The 25,672-nt window shown below is 39.9% G+C and overlaps 1 protein-coding gene across 1 annotated transcript; it reads left to right on the forward strand.

Annotated features, from left to right (window-relative positions):
- The first annotated feature begins 1,889 nt into the window (after positions 1-1,889).
- PUS10 (pseudouridine synthase 10) lies at positions 1,890-24,922 on the forward strand. Its single transcript, XM_053460937.1, has 17 exons — positions 1,890-2,096; positions 2,689-2,925; positions 3,540-3,626; positions 5,350-5,384; positions 8,288-8,399; positions 10,195-10,256; positions 11,353-11,398; positions 12,253-12,317; positions 14,794-14,883; positions 15,522-15,643; positions 15,936-15,992; positions 17,427-17,503; positions 18,817-18,869; positions 19,125-19,242; positions 20,296-20,438; positions 21,227-21,326; positions 24,616-24,922. The coding sequence occupies exons 1-17, from the start codon at positions 1,971-1,973 to the stop codon at positions 24,652-24,654; spliced, it is 1,569 nt and encodes a 522-aa protein (XP_053316912.1). The 5' UTR covers positions 1,890-1,970; the 3' UTR covers positions 24,655-24,922.
- The last annotated feature ends 750 nt before the right edge of the window (positions 24,923-25,672 follow it).

A 25,672-nucleotide genomic window follows, 5' to 3' on the forward strand; every position in this document is an offset into this window, starting at 1 on the left:
TCCCATATAAGCATTGTATGTACATACTGGGTACAATAGAAAGCGAGGACATCCTGAATATTTTATTTATTGTTTTTTATCGCGCTATCATATTCTGTAGTGCTGTACAATGGGATAGCGGTCAAACTCCTCCTGCGCCGAGTGCTTGATCCAGATGGAAGCCTTTGGTGTAGTGTCGTAAATGAAACATAAATATCTGGTATTGGCCCCAAAGACATATACAATCAGACTCTTATGCTATATACGTGGTGATATGAGATCAGAACATGTGCTTTTGCCTCTTGGGTGCATCATGCCAAATAGTCTTATATATAGATTTATGTAGCGCCACCATATTCTGCAGCACTGTAAAATGGGAAGTCTTAAAAGCAAGAGTTAAATTACTGATATTATTAAAAGTGGCAGCAGCAGACGTTTTTTCATTTAGATGCACAAAGTGTGCATTGTGGTAAAAACTCAGTAAACCTGTAATAAAGATAGTCTATTTTAATACATTAATGCAATATTACCTCCCGAGCACTAGATGTCAGTATTATAACCCCCGAAACGTATCTGTGTGTGATTGCTACTGCCTAGCTGGTGCTCATGGTATCCGGTTCCCCGAGCAATGCAGATCTTTTCACAGGTTCCGCCCCTGTGATTCCCGTCCACGCTGTATATTCAACCCATGTGCTTAGATACAGTTTATAGAAATGTGTATGACAGTAAAGGAGCTTTAGTCTGAGTATACGCCGTAATATTCGCCATAGCACCCCGATGCTCCATGCTATTCCGAACGTGTTCTCTATTACCCTGTAGTGTAAATTACAACAAGCAGATACATGTCATAGAACAGCTCATCTCCTGCATTTAACTTCATTTATAGATTATTCTTTTTTTTGTAATATTATCTCGAAGTACATTGACATGCAGTAACATCCCTCCCATTCATTCCACATTTCTTTTAATAATATAGATTCCTTATCAGTGTATATTGTTTTGGGGTTTTTTTTTTTTTTTTTTTGCAGCCAAATTTGGAAGACTTAAGGTAAGCAAAAAAGTAAACATGAGCATAACCATCTTCTTTGTGCTTTAGTTTTGTTTGTGGTTGATTAGTATAATTCACTACTAAGGTACTGTTGAAACTTAATTTCCCCGCGTGTCTTAAGAATTGTCAGGTTGTTCTTGTCAGCTTTGCGGTCACCTTGGAAAGGAAACATGATTATAAATATGGACCTAACGCGTGACCTGTTTTCCTTGCTTTGCACTCCTTGGTTTGGTTTTTATTAAAACCTTCAAGGAGACAGCTCAGAGGAGTCGCTTTATATAGTATATTGGGTTTGTACAGTTTCCCTACTTACAGAGAAGGCAAGTTGTCTGTAGTCCCACTGAGCGGCTCTGCCCATCATACTATTGTTTAACTTCAGATCTAAACATTGAAGGAAAATGCTTGATAAGGCTAGTTGAAGAAAGATAAAGTACACAAATGCCAACATGAACATGTCTAACATCGCTCCTGCACTGAATTCTAAGTACACTTGTGGCAGATAAGGACACAGGGTATGTAACATTTTCATTCCTTATCCATTGTGCTCCCTCGTCATTATTATTATATCCATTACGTTTTAACTTTGCTTTGAGTATAACAAAGGACCAGAACTGCCCTAGGCACGAGTTCTATATACAGCGGTTTTACTCTTTCCTGACCGTAGGAACGTCCCGGACCAATTAGGGCGATGGAAATATTCCCTCATTCCCTTTCATTTTTTGCAACAGATATCCTTTTGTAACAGTTATAATTCAAGTCCCTCGGCCTCTTAATAAGACTTTAACCTCTGTTTAGATGTGTTGATTAAGCTGTAACACAATTTGCAGTGTTGAAATACACTTTCAATTTTTCATTTAAGATAAAGAAATCTCAATAATGTGACTGATATCTGAGCAGTAAGGACTGTAACTGCCTCATTTCTTTCTTACACAGGTTTTTTAAGATGCTTCTCATAGACGGAAAGTATAAGCCAGTTGCTCAGATGCTGTTTTCCTCAGGATCTTGCCCGCGTTGTGTACTTCGCTTCTGCTGTGTTGATTCCACAGCTCCCTACCGTCTTCCGTACAAGGTACCCACGTGTATTGTTTTAAAATAAGTTATGACGTCAGTTGGTCTAATCTTATCTGTCTATGCCCAAGTTAAAAAATATCCTGATTTGCACAAGGAAGAAGCGTTTTCCCAGTGGAAATGGGGTTAGAGGCCTATAGATACCATTTAGAAAACCAAGAACAGAATATTTACAGCTGCAGAATTGTTTATAGGCATTTTTTTTCTTTTTACCCCAGAGTCATACAATATTTATACCTTACTGGGTCTTTCTCAAGTGTCCAGAGACAGGCAACCTACACCTGTCTTGCCACAGCTTCTAAGGTGGAATAAAAAGTCTGCAGCTGCAAGTATTCTGTGTTCACCATGTGTTCTTGTGTCATAATATGTATCTACAGATATCAAAAAATAAAGAGAGCAGGACCTCTGAGGTCCCAAAAGTAACTTAATGGGTTTTTTTTCTGCGTTGTCCCAACAAAAGGTCTGTACGTGTAAATATATGTGTTGTGTGTGTTAACCACCCAATTTAAATTGTGTAGCACTGCGTCATATGTTGACGCTTAATCCAGAAAGGATGATTATGATAAATTCATTTCAAATATCCCTTTCTGTAGGATCTGGTTTGTGAACTTCAGAACTACTTGGAGATGAACCATGAAGATATAGCCGATTTAGTCGGTGGCCCACCATGCAAGAGAGCCAAGCTTGAAGAAACGGCTAAGTGTACAGGCGACAGAGAATCAATCAATTCCCCAGAACCCGAGCACGGGGATGACTCTCAAAGTCCGAGAACTTGTAATTTGTGCCTGGGGGTTCTTCAGCATCTCTGTGAAGTGGAGTCTGTTAAAAAGGTAAACTCAGAGTTTGTTGGAGACATGACTTACTTTTCTGTTTTATATATGTTTTTTCAATGTTTGTATCCGGGGCCCAATTTATATTGAAGACCCGCCTAGCCACGGAGACTGCCGGCATTCCTTGAAAAACTTTTAATTGGGTATCAAATCGGGGGGCTGTCAAAAGGCGTGCCACTGATAAGCCCCTTTCTGTTCATCGTTGGGGTGTCTGAGGCTGAAGGCCTGCTGTCTTATATTATCTCTCCAGTTCCCTGGTTCTCTGGGGTGCTAGTAGATTACTGCAGTGGAGTTTTTAGAATACACAATGACACTTTAATGCTATAAGTAGAACGTGCTGAATATTCAGAAAGCTTAGTGGTTAAAAAAAAAAGTGTGAGCTGACAGTTCTTGTAGGAATTTGGATATTCTTGTAGATCATGATTATTTAACTTGTAGTTGAAAGTCACAGATGAAATGTTGTGATCCTCTTTCGTATGTGAGGATTTGCTGTTAAAATATTAAATAAAATGGTAGAATTTTTTTTATTAGGTCTCTATAAAAGTTAACACTGTTAGCATCACTCAGTAGACATGTTACGTAAATATTTGATTTTGTGTGTGTTTTTTTTCCAGATTTTTGAGAAAGTGAAAAATGCTGGTTATGAATTCAAAGATTTTGTGTTTTCTGTGTCTTTACCTGCTCAGCTGTCTGTTCGAGAGGTGAGGGATCAATTGGCTTGTTTGTGAAGTACATGGCCGTACTGACTACGGTCTCGCTGTGCAATGTGTGAGACATTTTTATTATTTGGGGACTGCGCCAAAGCCCAAAATGTACTTTTGGTGTGACTTTCTGAGAAATCGTAAGCAGATGCCTGAATTATATGCTCTACGGTGACTTGGTAACCCACATTCTCCCCACACTAGATGTTCTGGGTACGGTGTTGACCTCACTGGTGCAGTGCTGTTAATAATACAGCGTGGCACAAAGTGGTTGAGGGGACTTTTTCACAATATGACTGGTCCATTACCAATGAAATTCCACTAGAGGGCGTCCTAAGAGCAGACTTCTCTATTTGCTGCAGCCCTACATGACGTTATGCAATTTTAGTTGTGCGCTATTGAAAATAATAATAAAGTGTTACTTTCAGTTTGAGTAAACCATAACATATGACTTCTACATCATCTATGGCATTAACTTTCTATTTCCTCTACAACTGCATGTGTGCTTTGCTTATTTACTCACAACACCATCGCCCCAGTACATAAGTTCACCTTCCCCGAGTTAAACTCCACTTAACTTCTGGGTATATATACTCACTATTTATGCATGGCATGAAGGACACTTTAGCAAAATGTAGTTGATCAAATGTTATTACAACGTTAATTGAGATTAATGGCCATAGTGCAGGCCACAGTGTGAGTAAGAATTAGAAATAAGCCGTTAGAATGATAATGCACTCAATGGAAGGGAAGATATCCCTATCACTCATGTCCTGCACCATCAGGCCAGCACAGATGAACTCTTCCAGTGATACGTATGGAGTTTGTATGTGGTGATCCTGTTCTGTTAACTTCCCGTAGGTGATAAACGGATACCAATGAAATGTGGAGTATTTTACTATCCCACGGTGATGGGTTACAATGAAAATGATTGTTTTTTTAGGCTACTTCTCATTCTGTGCCCGGTGATGCTTTATTCTTCTCAATTGCTAATACTTCCTGAACCTAAACACTGCAGCACTGAGTCATGCTGTGTGTCACAAGAGTTTCTAGGAAGTCCCCTTCTTGGTCCAAACTCTCTCCAACCTCACAAAAGCCTAACACCGTTAACTCAGTCTCTAGTTACTGGCTTCGTCATTGTGGCACCCAGAAGCCAATTTACACCACATTTCTTTATAAAGCGCCAGCAGATTCCGTAGCGCTGTTACCATCAGCGGAATCATTTCAAATCACGCGCAATAATAAACTGCTACAAAAGGAGAAACGGGGCCTAAAAGGCTTGTTACAAGCGAGCAACCGATCTCCACAACTGGCCCACCGGCCAGTAGGCAATAGGGTGTTTTTGTGCTTGGTGTATATATGGCAGCATCGGGGCGACCACCCAACGCCCAAAATACTGTCGGAGCATTTCATAGTCTAGAGAGTTAGATGCTTAGATATTTTATTTTGCTGAGCGAATGATAGAAAATGAAATAGCCAGCCAATAAAAGTAATACAGAGGAATTTAGTGTGAATTTGGTATAAACATAAGGAAATACTGAAAGTATACAAGGTCAAAGACCTAATACATTTAGAGGTTTTAGAACAGATATCAAAATATATCAAGATCAGATAAGACACTGCATTTTCAACTCCCAAAAATAATGAATCACAACTACAAACGGATTCTTCTAATTTATTGTTTTTCTTTATTTTCTGGGTGTTGCTGCCTGCCCATGGGTAGCATTCTGCATGGCTTCAAGCAAAACAGGAAATGGGGTGAGTAATGGTCCTTGGAGGGAATCTTTAACGTCATTATTTTATCTGATAACCTGTTTTTTTTTAAAGCAAAATGTGATATAGTGCATTATCTTAGTAGGTAGTGGGTTATTAAACATTAAAAAAAGATTCATTAAAGTATTATGAGGTATTGATGCATATTTCTTAATAGGTAATAGAGGACTGCATTGGGAGGCGGGTCCCGCCAAAAAACTTGCGGGCGGTCTTGCTGGTGCTGCGGGGGGTCAGGCACTGTACCTGCGGGTACCGGTAATCCCGCGCAGTCCCGCAAGGCTGCCTTCTCGCTGCTCCCTTACAGTGTCTCCTCTCTTGCTCCGCCCAGGAACAAAACGGAGTCACGTGAGGTGATGTCACGTCCTGTGACTCCGCCTTTTTCCTGGGCAGAGCAAGATAAGTTCAGGTAAGGAGGTGGGCGGGATTGGCCACAAATGTGGCGGGAGCGGAACACCCACATTGCGGGAGCAAAAAAGCCGCCCCGCGCAGGGCTCTAATAGGTTAGTCTATTATGTTTTAAGGAGAGTGATGAGATGGATTATGTGATCCGTACGAGGACATAGTTAGCAATGTAGGTTTTGCTCCCCTATTTGTAACCAGAAATCTCCAGAACGATTAAGTCTCCTTCACCCGGTGGGGTTTTTTTCATATGGATCCTTCCCATAAGGAAAATCGAAGACGATTATTATTATTTATTTATTTTTTTGTCATTTTCATCATCTGTTGATTTAATGAAGAATCCCCTTTTCCATGTTTGATGTACTCACACACTATTTTACATCCTTTTTTTTTTTCTTCAGAAAAAAAAAAGCTTTCATTTGAAACCCCCAAAACACCCAAAAATTGTAGTGAGTGCTAGTATGTAAAAGGAAAAAAAGGTTGCCTATTTATGTTCGGCAACATCCATCCCTTGCACAGAACCTTATAGAATTTTTTATACTTCTTACTTAAGGGGTTTGGGGTAGCGAAGGGTTTTTTACATGTAGTGCTTGGGCAATGAGATATAAAGGCTTTTTTACATGGTACATGTACATGTTACATGTTATGTATGCCACTGATGTCACAATGACATCACTGAGCTCACTGTATTGTTTTTTTTTCATTTTTATTTACATTTCATTAAAAATACCTTTTTAAAATTTTCCCTTTGTGGAAAGAGGAAAACGTTGTCTACTCTCCCTTGCGCTGATCACACTGACCATCAAGCAGGACTCCATATGTGTGCAGTCAGCCAGCAGTAGGACCCTGCCGAGTCTCTCCTGTCCTTCCGTGACCTTTTGGTGGGTGTCAGCAGTGCAGCATATGCTTATACACATATATATCTATATATATATATATCTATATATATATATATATATATAATTACACAGATCCCACCCCTGCTTACCTCTCACCGCTCCTGCCCTTGCTATCCGGCTCCTCGTACACTCTGCGAGCAGCCTCTGTTTCACAGCGGGGTCACGTGACCCAGATACGTTCCTGTCTCCCCGTGCCGGTTCCAAATAGTTTAGAAAGGGCCCTTCCGACCTGGATCGGTGCAGTCCAAGTCGGAAGGGCCCATTCTAAACCATTCGGAACCGGTACGAGGAGACAGGAAGAAGCCCCCAAGAGGCACCCCTGTAGTTACGCCAGTTCCCTTAGTTTCTAAATCAACCAATTAACAAATGTAATTATCACTAGACGCACCTAGGAACAATTACTACCTGCCCGCTAAATCTAAACATCAATTTAATAGAAGTACAAATAGGAAGAGGGAGCACCTTGAAGGAATTCTCAAATCCCAGCAGTAGGGGATGAATATATAATAAGAAAACACAATATAGTGTAGTGTATTTGTGATTTCTTAAACGGAAAGGAAAAAATATTGTGCTCGCTGTATAAAACTGATATAAAATAATAAAAACGTTGTACGCACTGACATAGAGCAAAATGGGTTTTGCTCAATCTATATGGCGTATGTGATAGTTTCCTATCAGGATAAAATCAGGGAGGTCCAAGTGTGATGAAAATGAAATAGATGTATTATAATTGAAAAAATATATAGTAGTACAGTAATGCGTTTCACCTTAAAATAACAGGCTTTTTCAAAGTGATGCATACATGAGGACCTAAACGGTTTCAATAGAGTTTAATAGAACGTGTCTTGCGTAGTGAAGTAGGCTAAACGTAGCCCTCCCCTGGAAAGCTTTCTAAGGCTACAGATACATGCCCCGAGATTTTAAGTTTATACCAGTCAGATACATTTCTGCATGTCCAGGAAAACATGTTAATGATTGCCCCTTCTGTGTTAGAAATTCCAAACAAAAGTCACAAGAAAACCCTTTATAGGTTTTATCATTTTTGCCTTGTGATGTCCCCCACCCCCTTAAATCAATATACTTCTATGTATTTCTTTTATTTATTTTTTATTGACTTGTAAATAACATACAACAAATTCCTGGAAGTTTGTAGCTATCTGGGTATTTTTTACAGATCATTTCACATGATACCAGAGGTTGTGTGAGTCACGGATCGAGGACACGCTGTGTTCATGTGCCAGAGATGGGGGTGTTATAATGTACTACATGACTCTGAAAGGTTTTAAACAAATAAAGCCTTAGAAAATCCATCTTTTTACTATTTCATCGAAAGGTTTAATAACTTAAAATTAGTGTCTTTATATGAAACATCAAACATGCTTGCTTTTTTATTTTATTGTTTTTTTGTTACATTTTATTTAAGTTTATTGATCTAGCTACTGTAAAAAAAACTGAAAAAAATTATTAAAATATTTAATATTAATTTAATATTTTAAGTATATTAGTTTATTGATCCATCTCCGTATTCTCTATTATATTTGGGTTTTCATTGGTTTAACATCTTCTTTTCCATATGTTTTTGTAAAACAGAAAACACGGTTATTGTTTGGAGAAGGCAGCCATTATCCAACTGAAGGAAGCTTACAAGTGGATTATCCATCCTCTTATTTCAGAAGAATTTGGGGTTCAAGCTCTGAGCAAGGTATATCCATCGCATTCATGGGGTTTTCCAGAGTCTACGCTCATAGAATAATATGATATTGCTGTCGTTTTTATCCTTTAAAAAGAATCTGTATGTTCTGCGGTTCTGTCTTGGAGATAAAGTAAACATGGGCATTATGGTAAATATGATGAGGGATACAATGAACTGGCACAGAAGGCGATGGGACTGGATGACCTTTACAATTGGGATACTGGATTTGGATGGGTATGATGCTGTATATAGTGCAGTTCTTGGACTATATATATATATATATATATATATATATATATATATATATATATAATTACACATACATAATACAATAACCAATATCAGTGGGTATTAGTAGACCTTTAAATCAGAGTCTCCCACCATTCCTTTAATGCAATCTACTTATTATTGATGATTTTCGAGAGCTTCTCTGGAAAAGCAGTAAAGAAAGTGCATATCCATTACCAAGGATATATTTTAAGCATAGTATAACCTAAAGGTTTTGTGGTTTGAGTCTGTATTTTTAAGTGGGCTGCACATGTTGGATACATAAACCTTGTTTTCAGCAGTTGCGTTTGAGACGTCCACTGTAGATGATCTACTTAACAAACTGGCTCTTGATAGCTGTTATGTTAACTAAGGCTTTGGCAACATAGGCTTCAGGGACTTAAGAATTCCAACCTACCCATCTAAGAATTTTGGCTACTTACACTCAACATAGATTGTAGCCATTGGTCACCGTGGAACTGTCTTCATTCTAGGACTTTGCCCATGGTTTTAATGTTTTTTTTATCCTTCCCATTCAGGTGTTAGCTGTTTTAGACGCTAGTGCATGCTGGGCTTTTTCTTCTTGAATTGCGTTGCTATTGCCTTATTTGATGGGCATGTGGGTAGAATTCGAAGTACCTGTGGACCAAAGCTTATCAAGTCAGCGGTCCTGTTTACCTTGGAATCAAATCTCACTTTTAAAATGTCATGACCAGCATAGCCAACGGTTTCCTTAAGATAAAAACACAGCAGCATTCTCTAGACACAACACCCAGCCACAAAGTATGAGTTACTGTCTGTCACCTACCAAGATAGTTTACTTAGATTCTTATTTTTCCTAGAATCAACCTCCAGCATTCAGCAGTGTTACTGGCTCACTGTACAGTTACTGGCTTAGCGGCAATAACCAGTGCCCACGGTATAAGCCAACTCTCCAAATGCCCTGGTAATATCAGACCAGTCTCTAGGCACTGTGCTCAGATTTCTATCTCTTTTAAGCAGCATTAGACCCTGAGTATCGGCACCACACTCATCTAGTTACCCATAGTGACTTCTAGACCCTTTCTTCCCCCTCGGTGTCCATATGCCCTCCCAGCCCTAGCTCTATATATCTTTCTAATGTGTTTGACCAAACACATCTCCTTGAACGTGATATATAATTACCGCTAGTTAGCTCCAGAGATGGATCAGCAAATGCTGCTTGCTGAGGTTCAGAGCTTTTCTTTGTAAGTACTTTAATATGCATTCTTCTTTAGTGGAGCTGTCAGGGACCGTAATATATCCATAAAATTTGGTCGTGTTCTGTCTGAATCAAGTGTCGCAGAAGCCACACATACCCCATCACAATGATTTGGTACCCTTGTCTACAGATTAAGATGGGCCATGCGGGTCACCGTGCACCTGCTACAACCTTTATTTAAAGAGATCAACTTACTTCCTTTATCTATACCTCAAACTGGATCATTATTAAGGGTTAACAGAGGGTAATTCATCTCCTTTCCTTCTGCCTTCTGAACGTCCCTTTTTTCTTTTTTAGAGTGTGTTTGAAGTCGCCGTGGTGTTTGCCCACCCAGAAACCGATTCTGACTGCCACTTCCTGTAAGTAACGCTAACCAAAGTCATGTGGATGTTTCACACTTACCTAATTATCATCTCTATTGCCTATTCAAAACCACCATGATTTAGTAGCTGCATGTCATATAATACAGGGCAAACCCAACGTAAGTCATCTATTGAACATTATCTATCCAACACGTTATTTTTTTCTAGAAGCCCAAGGGACACGCGCTTTGTAAATATGATACTATACATAAATGATCTAATGTTTTTTAGAGTAACGTTTGTGCCACACCTTTGAACAAAGATAAAACGTGTCAAAACAATAATATTCAAAGTTAGTGAGTAATTCTCTACACCCCACCACTTATATATATATATATATAATATATATATATATATATATTATAAATGTGGCCGCAATATCTGTGGTAGGGATTTTTTTAATGTTCTGAACAAAATGTGATTCAGTTAACACCTTGATAAACGAGAGCTGAGGAAGAGCAAATAATTCTCGGTTACTGTGGAAACCACACATTCTTGCCCACTTTTACTATGAGAATAAAGATGCACGCAGAAGCCGGTGGAACTGCCTGTTTCTGCTGCGGCTGATGGCCATGGTGCAAATTGCCTTTAATGATCAACTGGTGCTATTTGACGTCATAGCATCTACAGGTTGTGCCAGCCAGTTTGGCGACCAAAGTATCACTGTCTAACAAAGCTAGATTATTGTTATTATGGTTTTGAGGCACAACACCAAAAATTCAAGATTTCTCACGGATATCAATGACTTTATTTTCACTCCATCCTTGCCATACGGTGCCATACGGTATTACGTGGCATAGAAAAGTTAGTTTGCTGGGCACACTTGGCTATCATATGCTTTAAAATGCGTATGATGGCTGGAGAGTCGAATTGAGAATCCCAGACAAACTCTGTTACGTACAAACCCAAACAGTGGAATTACTATGCGTTAAAGCAGCAATAACTATAAATGACCACACTGTCACCACAAACTTGCAAATCAGGACCCGTAAATGTATATTTAAAGCTGGTCCATATGCTACTAATAATAACGAATATTTACCGTTCTTTTCTTCTGTACGTTAATAGCTCTTGGTTCTTGTTTATTATCTAGAGCATCGGCATGCAAAGACTGTTTCAAACAGACTAAGAATAAGCAGGTATGTATTTATACGTTTTAAATCTGTATCAAGAATCGGTCTATTTGATATGAGATCTTCACAGCCATCGTGGTTAAAAAAGGGTTTATCGATATTTTGAGAAATGTTTGATGTTTTTTAAATGGCTGTTTTTCATGTTCCACACTTAATGCCCTAATGCATTGCCGGCTACATACAAACGGTGAACCTTAACAGATAATTTTGGGTCAGAATATATTTTGAGCTATACTTTTATCATTTAATCATCATCAGAGGTATAGATCAATTTTTTGCTCGTTGGAACACTTTGCAGTCATGCTTTGGTACAAATTAAGTAAAAACAAATGTTAGGAGCCAACTGTAACCTTCCAGAAGTCGGGCTCCCTGGTTTCAGAACTTTAATTAACCAAAGCTTCTATACAAATCAGTCTAGATGAAGCCTGTGATTATTTCTAATTTATATGAAGTTTAGGACATGAAGACATTTACGTCAACACACATTTAACGTGAAAATAGGGATGCAGTGGACCTTCAGTCGCTCTCTCTAGCATGTAGTGGTAAATAAATGGAACCAAACCTTTAGTCGGTTATCTGCGAAATAATCTGTATTGTGACAGCCAGTGTTATAATATGTTTGTTAACAGATGTACTTCATCGCATTCTTCCTTTAATATAAAGGGCTTTTGAAAGAGAGGAAGGTCCAATTTTAATAATTTTGTAATAATTATTTTTAATAAGAAGTGTTTATATGTAGATGGATCAAGAAATACATTGTTCTCCTGTGGACCTTACCACATCCTCCACACTTAAAGCAGGTAATGCCACATCCTCTATCCACGCTTTAAATATATATTTTTTTTAATTTTCATCTACAGTCTGTTTTCACCAGAATGGCAGTTCTGAAGGCTTTAGACAAGATAAAAGAAGAGGATTTCCGTGTGTGAGTTTCTTTAAAAGCTTCTTCTAAGTATTGAGCATGTCATTGACAGAGCTGGAAAAAGTTCTGAAGCTACTAATTGTTAATAATCTGTTGATATACGGTTTCATTTTCCTCTTGGGGCTTCAAACAAATATGTCATATGTTTCAGAAATCTGTTCTGTGTTCAAAGAACTGTCTTTACTGAGCAGTTGGAAACTCATACACATCATTGATTATCTGGGCTGTGGGGGCATGAGGTTTTTCTTCTTAGCTTGGAAATGAAAATGGCTTTCCAAGTATAATAACATTGCAGATGGTAAATACATTTAATTGTGATATGCAGCAGAACTGTGCTTTCAAATGTTTTACCCCTGGCCATGTAGCGTGGTTAGTAATCTTTTTCCAGGATGAATGTGCTTATGTGTATTTTTTTTGCACTAGAAGTAATAGATATACTTAAAAGTTTACAGTATAATAAAAGGGTGCCACAATAAGACGTACCATGGCCATATAGAAATTATGACCAGGGTACAATAGGTATGAATACATCTGCCCACTGTCAGGTTCCCATAATATGTTGTGGGGCAAGGGCACTAATTATTAACCTTGTACTATTAAGAAGACCAGCTACTGTGTTTCAAAGGAGAGCTACTCCACCTATAGTGGACAATTCAGGGAATCGGCTAATTGATGGGAGTTATAAGTAGCCACTGCTAGAGTAATGGAGGCTTTCGTAGCCCACTACTACCCCCAAAATATCAATAAATTGCTTTACAAAATAGCCGTTTAATTACCTAAATTCTAGTTTACTGGATTCACATACTCCCAACAAATCGATCAGTTTACCACACAATGGGAGTACAGGGCCTCGTGAAATCGAGTTGCATGACCATGTTATGTGTCAGCATTCTGGATGTGGAAAACCCCAGCCCTAGCTGGCTGAATGCCTGCTGAAAAGGATGAAGTAGTTGGCAGCTTCAGATATGCTTCAAATATACACGTACTGGCCACTTTATTAGGTACACCTGTTCAATTGCTTGTTAACACAAATAGCTAATCAGCCAGTCACATGGCAGCAACTCAATGCAATTAGGCATGTAGACTTGGTCAAGACAACTTGCTGAATTTCAAAGTATCAGAATGGGGAAGAAAGGGGATTTAAGGGACTTTGAACGTGGCATGGTTGTTGGTGCCAGATTTGCTGGTCTGAGTATTTCAGAAACTGCTAATCTACTGGGATTTTCATGCACAACCATCTCTAGGGTTAAAAGAGAATGGTCTGAAAAAAAGAGAAAATATCCAGTGAGCGACAGTTGTGTGGACGAAAACGCCTCGTTAACTTAAATAACCACTCGTTGCAACCAAGGTATACAGACTACTATCTCTGAATACACAACACGTCGAACCTTGAAGCAGATGGGCAACATGAACAGAAGACCACACTGGGTGCCACTTCTGTCAGCTAAGAACGGGAAACTGAGGATACAATTCGCACAGGCTCACCAAAATTGGACAATGGAAGACTGGAAGAATGTTGCCTGGTCTGATGAGCCTCAATTCCAGCTGTGACCATTCAAATGGGCGGGTCAGACCTTGGGGTAAACAACATGAAAACATTAATCCATCCTGCCTTGTATCAACAGTCTAGGCTGGTGTGGTGGCTGGTTTCTTGGCACAATTTGGGCCCCCTAGTACCAATTGAGCGTTGTTTAAATAAGACGGCCAACCTGAGTATTGGTGCTTTGGGATGTGGTGAAACTGGAGATTAGCATCATGGATGTGCAGCTGACAAAAATGCAGCAACTGCGTGATCCCATGATCCATATGGACCAAAATCTCTGAGGAGTATTTCCAGCACCTTGTAGAAAGTATGCCACAAATGAAGGCAATTCTGAAGGCAAAATTGGTCCAACCCGGTACTAGCAAGGTGTACGTAGTAAAGTGGACAGTGAGTATACATCTGCTGCAGGAAGAGCTTGGCTAGCCCTGTATAAAGTATAGGTAATTCGGTGAGGTTCCTTCAGTCTCCTAACCCACTGAACTTTGCATTTTACGGGGCCAGCACAGCCTTTCGTAATGGATGGTGATGTAAGGGAATTGAAACCCCCTTCTGACAGCTCTCCCTTGTGAACATCAAGCAGTGGATATTTTTTTCTAAACGTATATATATTTAGATGTAGAACACAGCATCAATCAAAAAAAGTCCCACCATTGGTGATTGGACCAGTGGTTATCAGATGGCAACAAAATGGCTTAAAACTCTGCTGCTCTGGACTCAGGTTCTCCAAAACATATATAAACAAGAGAACTTACTACAGGATGCAAGTTCCCCGATTTATCAATAGCACAACAGATCATAACCCATCAACTTCTCACTTCTAGGGACAGAAAAAAAAACAGATTGGCATGGTTGTTACTTTCATTGTTAGCATCTGATTTAAATCAAGACACTGTTGACTTACTCCCAATAGTTGATTTATTTTATTTTATTTTTCAGACTGTTTCCATACCCCCTACAGTGTCCAGAGACAGTATGTCAACTTGTGGATATCCAGTGCAGTCATTCTTCTGTTTTCGTGGCCGGCATGTATTTATTCTTGCTTATTCAGAATCCTGAGCAGATTGTATAATAGTTTTGTTTATAATGTGGTTTAGAGCAGTTCTCCCCGTCCAGATGTGCACCTAGTAGTGCAAGATCTCCCCTTGCACCAAAATCTTTTCGGTAGTAGCCTGAGATGTGATGTTTATTTCATGGAGACTACATGTGCATACCTCTACATTTCTGGTGTCTAGACCGGAGCATGATGAAATCGTGGGAGAACACCAAAAATTAATGGATGTTCTGTGGAAAATGGGATGGTGGGGGGCATGGGCTTTATGCTTGAGATATATCTGTACCAGAATGATTAAAGGTATAGTGTAGTCCCCAAAATTGGATTGGATTTCTTTTTTGAATGGTCTCATTTAACTTCTCCAGCTTCCTCTACTGAAGCCAGGAAGCGTTACTATGTGAACATCCTGCACATGCTCAGTAGTGCGCCTATAAACGAGTGCTCTCCATGTTGTAAAGCAGGCATGGACGGACAATAGTTTGTAAGAAGAGTACCACATCAGGTGTCCCTAGTTGCCTCTTGTTGTAGTTATTTTTTTTCATGTTTCTGGTTTTGTGTGTGCACTGGGCTATTTTACTGTTTTGCCATTTAAGAAATAATCTTGCGCAGGCAGATATAACAAATACTCAAGAACTTTGCCTCAAACACCATGGGTTATCGATGGGGAGAGGAAGATGGAATCTTCCGTGGAGGAGCTGATAACGGACCACCTGATGGCTGTATTTAAAGCAGAAAGTAAGTCATTCTGTTACCGTTAATACTAAAACTTACTACAAAGTCATGTCAAATTGTGTGATTAGCCTCTTTTTAATGATGGAGTACAAACACGAATGACTCAAAGTAATGAGCAGCATCTATGGACTTTTTTTTTGTTTTCTTTACTTATCTCGATGTACATAACAATGTGCCCTTGACCACAGTAAAATTAGAGGATCCGCATATTGAGTTACCTTCTGTTCTGCTTTACCTGATGTTATTTATACCATTTTTGTTCTTGGTTTTGAGCTAACATCCATATCTTTCAAAGGTTTCAACTTTTCATCCTCTGGAAGAGAAGATGTTGATGTTCGAACCCTAGGGAAAGGTACAGTAGCACCCTTATGTTCTAGATGCTAAATTATAGATAAACATTTGGATTTTCACCCTTAGACAATTACCTTTTATAAATCTAACCCTGAGTTGTATGGATCCTTCTTAGGTCTAATAATTCACTCTTTCACTTGTAAAGTGCATGGCAATGCAGTGTATTTTCAAATAAGTAGGATATATACTAATGGAAACAACTGAGCTTCCACTCCTGTGAACATGGAGTCTTTGAATAAAACTTTGGAGAATCTCTTGCATTGTTGACTTCATTCTGCATGTTCACAAGTGGACCAGACAGCATTGTTACTGAAATGTAAGATCTCAAAACCATCATATAACGCCAGTCATACCTCTCAAGATTTTAAACTGTCACCTTTGTTCTAGTGGCTAGGGTATGAGGCTTTACACAGACTTTTTATGTGACTTTGTGTGGCAACTGGGTTGAGTATTTCTTCACACCTCCACCCCGCAAAATAAAGCACACACTCATTGTACTACCATACACTTATACATACATGCACACACTCACTGTCCCTTACTCTTTCCCACAGGCTATATAAAATCACACTGCCCCCCCCCCCGGACCTGGCACCCTATGCTTAGGCCTGAGTCAGGCTATGACACTGCTCTTACTATCTCGCCCTTTCCTCTCTCACCATCGTCCCCCTCTTACACTAATCTTCTCCTCTTTCTCACACCTTCACCTCTTCTTCTCCCTCTCACAGCTTCTTCCTCCCGTCCTCCTCTTCCTATCTCGCAGCCTCTCCCTCTTTTCCCATTCTCCCCCTCTTTCTCTCATACCCTCTCCTCCCCTTCTTATTTCATCATCCTTCCCTCTCTCTCATCCTCTTCTGCTCTCCTCTTTTTAACCCTCTTACTTCCACAGTGCAGCTCGCTTGCTCTCCTTCCCTTTTACCTTACTTGCAGAGTTCTTTCTTTACTGCAGCTCACACTCCCTGTGCTAGTTGCCACTAACGTGTTACGTGACCTCACTGGGTGCTTCTGTTACTAGTTATCCTGGGTGCAATGTACCTCCATTAGTAACCACCTGCCAGGTCCCAGACCTGCCATCTGGCACACCAGACAACTGGCTGGCCAAAACCACTTTGTGCTCATCCTATCTGCCACCACAGCAGGTCGAGTGCTTCAGTGTGTGGCCGTTGGGCAGATAAGCCCCGCCGCAAATGCTGCATAAACATAAAAACGTAACACGTGGCCTCTCGTATCCATCCATCAGCCTTAAAGTCATTGTGTAATTTGTAGGCCGCCTGCCTTAAAAATTCCAGTGTTGCCTCATCATCCCCAGTCCGGCCATGGTCCTTGCACATTTACTAATGATTGTTAAAACATTTTGTAGGGTGTGTTCTATCAAATTAACGTGTTTTACGCTGACTAGCCTGGAAGCTAAACACAATTTAATCTCTTGTTCTAGGAAGACCTTTTGCGATTGAACTTGTGAATCCTCACCGAGTCGAGGTCTCTCTGCAGCACATGAAGGAACTACAGCAGGTAAATGGAATGCACACACTGCATTTGCTTGATTATAAATCTTTTTTTTTTTCTCGAAAAAGTCTTCTGAAAAAACAACCTTGTCTTATAATCGAGGTTGTCTTTTGTTCAGACCTCAGATCCTTCTGCGCTGACAACGTCTGTGTCCCTGCCTAGCCTGTTCTTGCTCATCTGTCATCTTTCTTTGTCCACTTCTCCCTGGTATCAGCTCCGTTATACAAGTATTTCCTCAACCTTCCCGTTGGATGTACTGCAGGCCGATTCGTGGAGAAAGGGAAGCGTTTGTCTGCCTCGCTTTCACCACAAATCAGTCTGGAGCCATGGTGTGCTCCACAAGGACAGCCTCTCCTCCGTTCCTCCAATTAAAGGGTGGGGTGCAGAGGCTCCGCTCTTTTGCAGAAGTACCTGGATAGATGGCACACTCAAGCTGTTTGGGGGCACAGTCAAGCTGTTTGGGACCCCGGTGCAATTTTCACACCAGGGCCCTGTGGTTTCCGGGTCTGCCCCTGGCTCGAGATGGTGACCTCTAGTCCTGTTACTCTTTCGTGGACTCCCAGGTCTGTGTGTGGTTTTCTGAATTCTTTTATCACTACCCTGTTAGTGGATGTAAATTTAATTGCAAACATTTCACTCAGTTAATACAACATGCGTCATCAGAGCGCCTTTGATTTAATGATCTATCTTGGTAGATAGCTGGATTCAAACTCAACTGGAACCCAAAGCACTGCAGAGTTTAGTGATGTTAGAAGACATTGTTTCTAAGGAAGCAAGTTTTTGCAGCAAACTCCTGCTGGTTTGCAAGAGATGTAAGCAGATGTTAAAGTTAGAGCTGCTGAAAAAAACACTTATATTTAACTACGTTTCGTAAACAAACACTTTAGTTAACTACAATAGCTGTCCTTCGTTTTATATGAACTTTTTATATAGTCTGTTTATAAGAACTACAGGAGCCATTTGATTGGTGCTTCATTAGCTCTAAATAATGACATCAATCATAACAGGGAACGATACAGAATCAGGCTTACCTTCACCATAAACATGTGTCTGTCATGGCAGAATATGGTTTATGCTATGGCGAATCAAAACATGAGTATCGCTTTATCACCTTAGCATGCTATCGATATAAAGCGCATGTCTGCAACACCATTACATTGGTTACTACAGTGATAAGACCTCTATTCACCCTTTGCACCATAGTCGGTTCTTCTACATAACATCCACTGTTTCGTTATATGTATTGCATTTCATATCTGACTTCTGATCACATCACTGGATTATCACTGTTGAATTTACATTGTTTTGTACTGTTTCAGAAAATAAACAATTCAGATAAAATCAAAGTTCGGGATCTACAAATTGTCAACAGGTAAGTGTCAACGTGCAACTTTGTTTTTTAAACGGATATCGTTGACCCTTTTTGTGTTAGATTAATAACCCACACAAAAAAATTCAGAAATCCTGTTAAGTGTGGATGGCAATGCAGAATTAGAGTAACTATTATTTAATGATTTATGTAGGCCCATCGTGTTCTACAGCGGTGCATCACATAGTAAATTGGAAACAAAAGGCAAGGAAGATTCATACATAATCATGTTTTATACAACCTTTCACTATGTTGTAGAGAAGCAGTGGGGCATATGAAAGAAGGAGAGGAAGAGAAGACCAAGTGTTACAGTGCCTTAATATGGACAGAGAAAGCAGTCCGGGAAGAAGATCTCAAACTGTTAGATAGTATGGAGGTAAGTTGTGGATTACCCTTTTAGGTCCTGGAATGATGGGCAGTAACCCATAGTTACATGGTGACCAACATTAGCTAGAATATGAAACTATAACCTTGTAATCCCATAACAGTCACGATAAAGCCACAGGTCCAGTGCTTGCTTTGTAATGGAGCACACTGGACTACCTTTGTGGTCTCAGCCCCATCTCTTGATTGAACAATAGAAGTAAAGAGTCATCATTGGAGTTTGCTGCCAACATCTCAAGGCCTTTTGGGTTCACTAAGGTTCATAACACAGTCGACAAACATTAGTTCCCTGAAACAAAATCAAATTTGGAATAAAATGCAAATTTGTTGTATTATTTATGTTCTAACCCTTTGAATAATCTGTTAATATAAAAAGGAAGTAAGTACTATAATGAAAACTTCAGCTTTTGGCAAGTTCGTGTACTTGCATTTATTGGTACTGGTTGATTACTTGAAATCAGTGCTTCAAATATTGTTTATGCGTCAATGGGCAGTGCCTCTAAACTAGAGGACTGCATTGGGAAGCGGGACCCGCCAAAAAACATGCGGGCGGTTTTGCTGGGGTTGCGGGAGCGGGCGGTCAGGTACTGTACCTGCGGGTCCCAGTAATCCTGCGCAGTCCCGCAAGGCTGCCTTCTCGCTGCCCCCTTACAGTGTCTCCTCTCTTGCTCCGCCCAGGAACAAAACGGAGTCACGTGATGTGACGTCACTTCCCGTGACCCTGCCTTGTTCCTGGGCGGAGCAAGAGAAGAGACGCTGTGAGGGAACAACTCAAGGGCAGCCTTGCGTGACTGCGCGGGAAATCTGCAGTTCAGGTAAGGAGGTGGGCGTGATTGGCCACAAATGTGGCGGGAGTGGAACACCCACATTGCGGGAGCAGGCGGGATTGGGCAAAAAATCACACGTGTAGTAATTATAAGCATCCTTGTGATCTCAGCGCTAGTGTCTACACTCCGTGACCCAGTCTCTTTATTTTCTGTTTTTTCTCTTTGATTTCCCTTCTGATATAACAGCTGGTATATATTATTGTGCCTTTGGTTGGCAGGAATTGAAAATAGACCAGAAAACTCCTCTACGGGTTCTTCATCGCCGCCCTTTGGCTTTAAGGCCTCGAATCATCCACACAATGAAAACAGAGTATATGGATGAGCACCACTTCCGCCTGTATTTAAAGACTCAAGCAGGGACGTATCCTTTTGCCCTAGTTGCATTCATGTAAGATGAAGGGACTTGGCCAGTGATGTATTTATAGGGACCTCCCGGACATGCCATGATCCCATATCCCAGCATTGGTCAGATGGAGATCTGTACAGAGCTCTGGGGGCAAAAATGGCCGGATTCAAGGGAGAAATCTCTAGCCATCCAATTGAGAGCTGTGGTGCACCAGGGAGGTCATTAGTCCTTAGTAATGCAACCGGGCCACCTAGTAGGCCACCGCATGTGGCATTCACAGAGCCTCAAGTTAAAGCCGATCCGTCAATTTTTCCCAGTCATAAATTTTATACTAAATAAAACAAAATGTAGTTTTGTTTACAGACGAAAATACTGTTTGAATCAGGTATGTTAGGAATCCACTTTACACTAATGCCATAAAAGCAGCCATCACTAAATTCCTGTTCTCAGGATCTGCATGATTATTACGACACAAAAAATGTGTTAAGATATTGTGAAAGAGTGCCTTGTGCCATTCATTAGTTGAGAGGATTCTTTTTGGATCATTATCAATATAAATACATTGCGTGGATGTTTATTGTCCCAAAGTTGACCACAAGCACTGGCCATTCCAGTGAGAATGATGTAACCACTTCATGAATAGAACCATTTATATTAACTGACTATTGTCTTGCATTACCATCAATATTGTCTATTGGGTGCCTTTATACAAGAATGGTGGTAGGTTTGATCATAATGCTTGCCTCGGGACCAGCAGGGTGCACACAAAATGTTTCCAAATGACTTCCTTAGCTGGTATCAAGCTATATAAAAGAATTTGTACACGGGGACTTTGGAAGAACCAAACCAAATATAGGTTCCATACTGCAAACCACAGCGGACATTCTGGAGCTTGATGTAGAGGTTAGTGGGGTTTTTGTTACTTCTGTAGCAGGACAAACTGTAGTTGGCTCTAGCCCAGCACCTGACTCAGACCAGGCTGATCCGATTCATATTCATCCTCTAGCTTGCTGTTGTGAGACACTCGAATGGCCTTTTCTTAAGCTCTGGGTCAGTAAAGCTGGATAAACCAAACTGGGGTTGGACGTAGCTCATGCTGCTTACTCACCTCTAGAACATTTCATGGTTAGGTGATTAAAAAAAAATAATACTGTGACCTATCATTGAAAATGTATAACGTTGTGCAGTCACAATTTGCTAGGAGACATAGACGAAATGTTATTTTTCAGGACTAAATATTATCTGCTGTCAGGTTTGACGGCACAGAGCCAAAAGCTAAAACATGGCTGCTTGATGTGCGCCTGTGATAGAAAGCCGCCTGGGTGAGTGTGAATGCATGTGCTAAGCCAAGGTAGCGATATGTATTTTTATGAAAATATAAATGAAGGTTTGTACATTCCTGTAATGGACCCTGTCATCCAAACATTTGTGAATGACAGGCCATTTAAACGAGAAAAAAAAAACCATAGCTTTCAACCATTTAATAAATGTGTTCTCACTAGCCAAGGGCAAAAAACACTGCTGAAAACTCTCACAAAACCACATATGGGAAAGGCTGAGCTTGATGGACGCATGTCTTTTTTTATGCCTATGTAACTTGTGTGGCATCACGATGGTCATCGTTAGCCACATTCTAGATTAGAAAGTAAATTTATGAGATGAAATCAAGTCAATCTGTCATCTGATGGAGGTATTCGGATGTCATACAGGAGGAGCACAAACACCAAGGTTGAGGTGGGCCTATAACCCCCAAATTTAGTTAATCAATTGGACAGACAGCCGGACTAGATCTAGCATTAAAATATTTTCAAATGGAGTTATGTTCTAAAGATGTTGTAAAAATAGATGTCACCTGCCATGGAATGTGTTCTCATAAAATAATAATGTTATGCTGTGCACATTTTAGTGTTAATTCCATTTTTTTCCCCCAATTACTTATCTTGATGCCGCTTTCAAAACAAACGGGTGTAAATACCTTAAAAACACAGGGATGATGTTTGTAGCTCATGTTCACGAAAAGTCACACTCTCATCTCCTGCCTGGATGATTAGCCTGTGGCAAAGCTTAAGCTTCAGTTATATGCATGAAGGTGACAGAAAATGCGTCGATATCAAATCGAGCTGTAGGTAGTTTTCATATAAAAATGCTATTACGGGGACGGTCTTTTCTTTAACCTTTTCCAACACCCTGAATATGTTCACAACCCAAAAATGTCCCCATGAGAATACCTTATTCAGCATCATAGTGGTGCCGCATATAGGATGTAAAGCTGATAATGACATATATAAACGTGTTCATACGAATCTTGATTTTTCTCTCATAATACAGTACATGTCGCCTGTCTAACCCAGGAAGAAGTGCAGTGCCGCCTAAAAAAAATCAAAATAGACAAATCACCAGGTCCAGATGGCATTCACCCCCGCGTTCTAAGGGAGTTAAGTAATGTAATAGACAGACCCCTATTTCTAATATTCAAGGACTCTATAGTGACCGGGTCTGTTCCCCAGGACTGGCGCATTGCAAATGTTGTGCCAATATTCAAAAAGGGGACAAAAAGTGACCCGGGGAATTATAGGCCTGTTAGTTTAACTTCTGTTGTATGTAAACTGTTTGAGGGTTTCCTAAGAGATGCTATTTTGGAGTATCTCAATGAAAATAAATGTATGACTCCATATCAGCATGGGTTTACAAGGGATCGGTCCTGTCAAACTAACCTGATCAGCTTTTATGAGGAGGTGAGCTCAAGACTGGATCGGGGAGAATCGCTGGATGTCGTATATCTTGATTTTTCCAAAGCATTTGATACGGTGCCACATAAAAGGCTGGTACATAAAATGAGAATGCTTGGGCTGGGGGAGAATGTGTGTATGTGGGTAAGTAACTGGCTCAGTGATAGGAAACAGAGGGTGGTTATTAATGGTACATACTCTGAGTGGGTGACTGTTACTAGTGGGGTACCACAGGGGTCAGTTTTGGGTCCTATTCTTTTTAATATATTTATTAATGACCTTGTAGAGGGATTGTATAGTAAAGTATCAATCTTTGCAGACGATACTAAGCTCTGTAGCGTGGTTAACACAATAGAGGACAGTGCACGATTACAAATGGATCTGCATAGGTTGGAGGCTTGGGCTGGGATGTGGCAGATGAGGTTCAACACGGATAAATGTAAGGTTATGCACATGGGGAAGAAAAATCCAGGCTGGGAATATGTATTAAATGGGAAAACACTGGGGACGACTGACATGGAAAAGGACTTAGGAGTCTTGGTTAACAGTAAATTTACCTGTAGCGACCAGTGTCGGGCAGCTGCTGCTAAGGCAAATAAAATCATGGGGTGCATCAAAAGGGGCATGGATGCCCATGACAAGGAAATAATTCTACCATTGTACAAGTCACTAGTCAGACCACACATGGAATACTGTGTACAGTACTGGGCACCAGTGTACAAGAAAGATATAGTGGAGATGGAGAGGGTTCAAAGACGGGCAACCAGAGTAATAAGGGGAATGGAAGGACTGCAGTACCCAGAAAGATTATCAGAATTAGGGTTATTTAGTTTGGAGAAAAGACGGCTTAGGGGGGACTTAATAACTATGTATAAATATATAAGGGGGCAGTACAGAGATCACTCCCAGGACCTATTTATACCCAGGACTGTATCTATAACAAGGGGACATCCTCTACGGCTGGAGGAAAGAAGGTTTCTACACCAGCACAGACGGGGGTTCTTTACAGTAAGAGCGGTGAGACTATGGAACTCTCTGCCAGAGGAAGTGGTAATGGTAAACTCAATAAAAGAGTTTAAAAGGAGCCTGGACGTGTTTCTTGAAAGCAATAATATCACAAGTTATGGATAGTAAATTAATAGGGACAGAACGTTGATCCAGGGATTTATTCTGATTGCCATATTTGGAGTCGGGAAGGAATTTTCCCCCTGGTATGGGGCAATTGGCATCTGCTTCATAAGGGTTTTTTGCCTTCCTCTGGATCAACACGGTAGGGACACAATATGTATATAGGTTGAACTTGATGGACTTTGGTCTTTTTTCAACCTTATGAACTATGTAATATATAAACAAGTAAACATATTGCACTAATTGGTGATGGCAAAGCTTGTTCCTCAGAATGATTAATCCATGTTTTGTATTAATATTTTAATCTGTTATTTTTTCCATTCTCTTACACAAAGTCTGTCGACATTGATTGGCCTCCTGCCCTGGATGATTAATCTCCAGAATCCAGAGACGGTTACTAAACCTGCGTCACATGGAATGAATGTGAAGCTCGACCCATCCGTGGATGATGCAAGATTCTGCAGATCATGTTGATCTAACACTTTTTTTCAATAAAATTGTTTTGTTTATTTTAGTTAGTATGTTTACAGAATAGAATAACATTAATACAAGCTGTAAACAATATACTTCTTTTATGGACAATCTAGGCCAAATAAATCTAAGACCGACATTCAGGTCATACATGCTTTTGAAGACATCAAATGTCCCTTCTTTAGGTTTAAAGATGGATATGAAAATGTATTTTTTTTTTTTTTTTTTTTAATTCTCCGTTTATTGCACATTTGGTAAAAGAAAACAGTACAAAATCGCTTGAATAAAAGTAACAATTGACATCATGAAAATGTATTTTAATGTATGCAGTTGCATCTTAATTATGTTATGGTAGGTAAAATTAATAAAACAATTTAGCTGTGTCTTCCCCTGTAAGTTACATATTGATTTGGTAAACCTACATAGGTTGTATAATTACATGTAAAACTAAATATAGATCCCAGCATAAATGAAACTAGCAAAAAAATCTATAAAAAAAAAAAAAAAAACCAGAAGTTACCTGGAATAAAAATAAGCAATCGGGTATAATTTCCGAAGTTAAAAAGATCAGATCAAACCATCACATGTCCATGCGAAGACATATGGAGCACATAAGGATTTGTTAAGCTCCAAATTAAAAGTGTCTTAAATTTTGTGTACCGTCTTTGAATATTGGAAACAGCCTGGAATTCTACATTGTGCCACAATTTGTAAACAGTCCTGTAGTTTATAAGAATTTTTATTATTAAATATCTACCTACCTTGAAATATTTGAACTAGATTGTCTTCTGTGTCATTGTCTCTCTGTTTCATAGCGAAATTGTGTTCTTTAATTCACCCGGCAGCAGTCTCCTGATATTGGGCACGGGGATTGTGTGTTCACATGCTGCCAGTGAATTTCATCCCATGCCTCATACCAGG

This window comes from Spea bombifrons, chromosome 3 (genome assembly GCF_027358695.1).
Source record: "Spea bombifrons isolate aSpeBom1 chromosome 3, aSpeBom1.2.pri, whole genome shotgun sequence".
Taxonomy (NCBI): domain Eukaryota; kingdom Metazoa; phylum Chordata; class Amphibia; order Anura; family Pelobatidae; genus Spea; species Spea bombifrons.

What these genes read in the sequence shown, in the direction of transcription:
- PUS10 (XM_053460937.1), top strand. Translation starts at nt 1,971, where the DNA reads ATGCTTCTCATAGACGGAAAGTATAAGCCAGTTGCTCAGATGCTGTTT. An exon ending in CTCAGCTGTCTGTTCGAGAG is followed by an intron (nt 3,627 to 5,349) that starts GTGAGGGATCAA and finishes GCCCATGGGTAG; the next exon opens with CATTCTGCATGGCTTCAAGC. An exon ending in ACATGAAGGAACTACAGCAG is followed by an intron (nt 17,504 to 18,816) that starts GTAAATGGAATG and finishes GTACTGTTTCAG; the next exon opens with AAAATAAACAATTCAGATAA.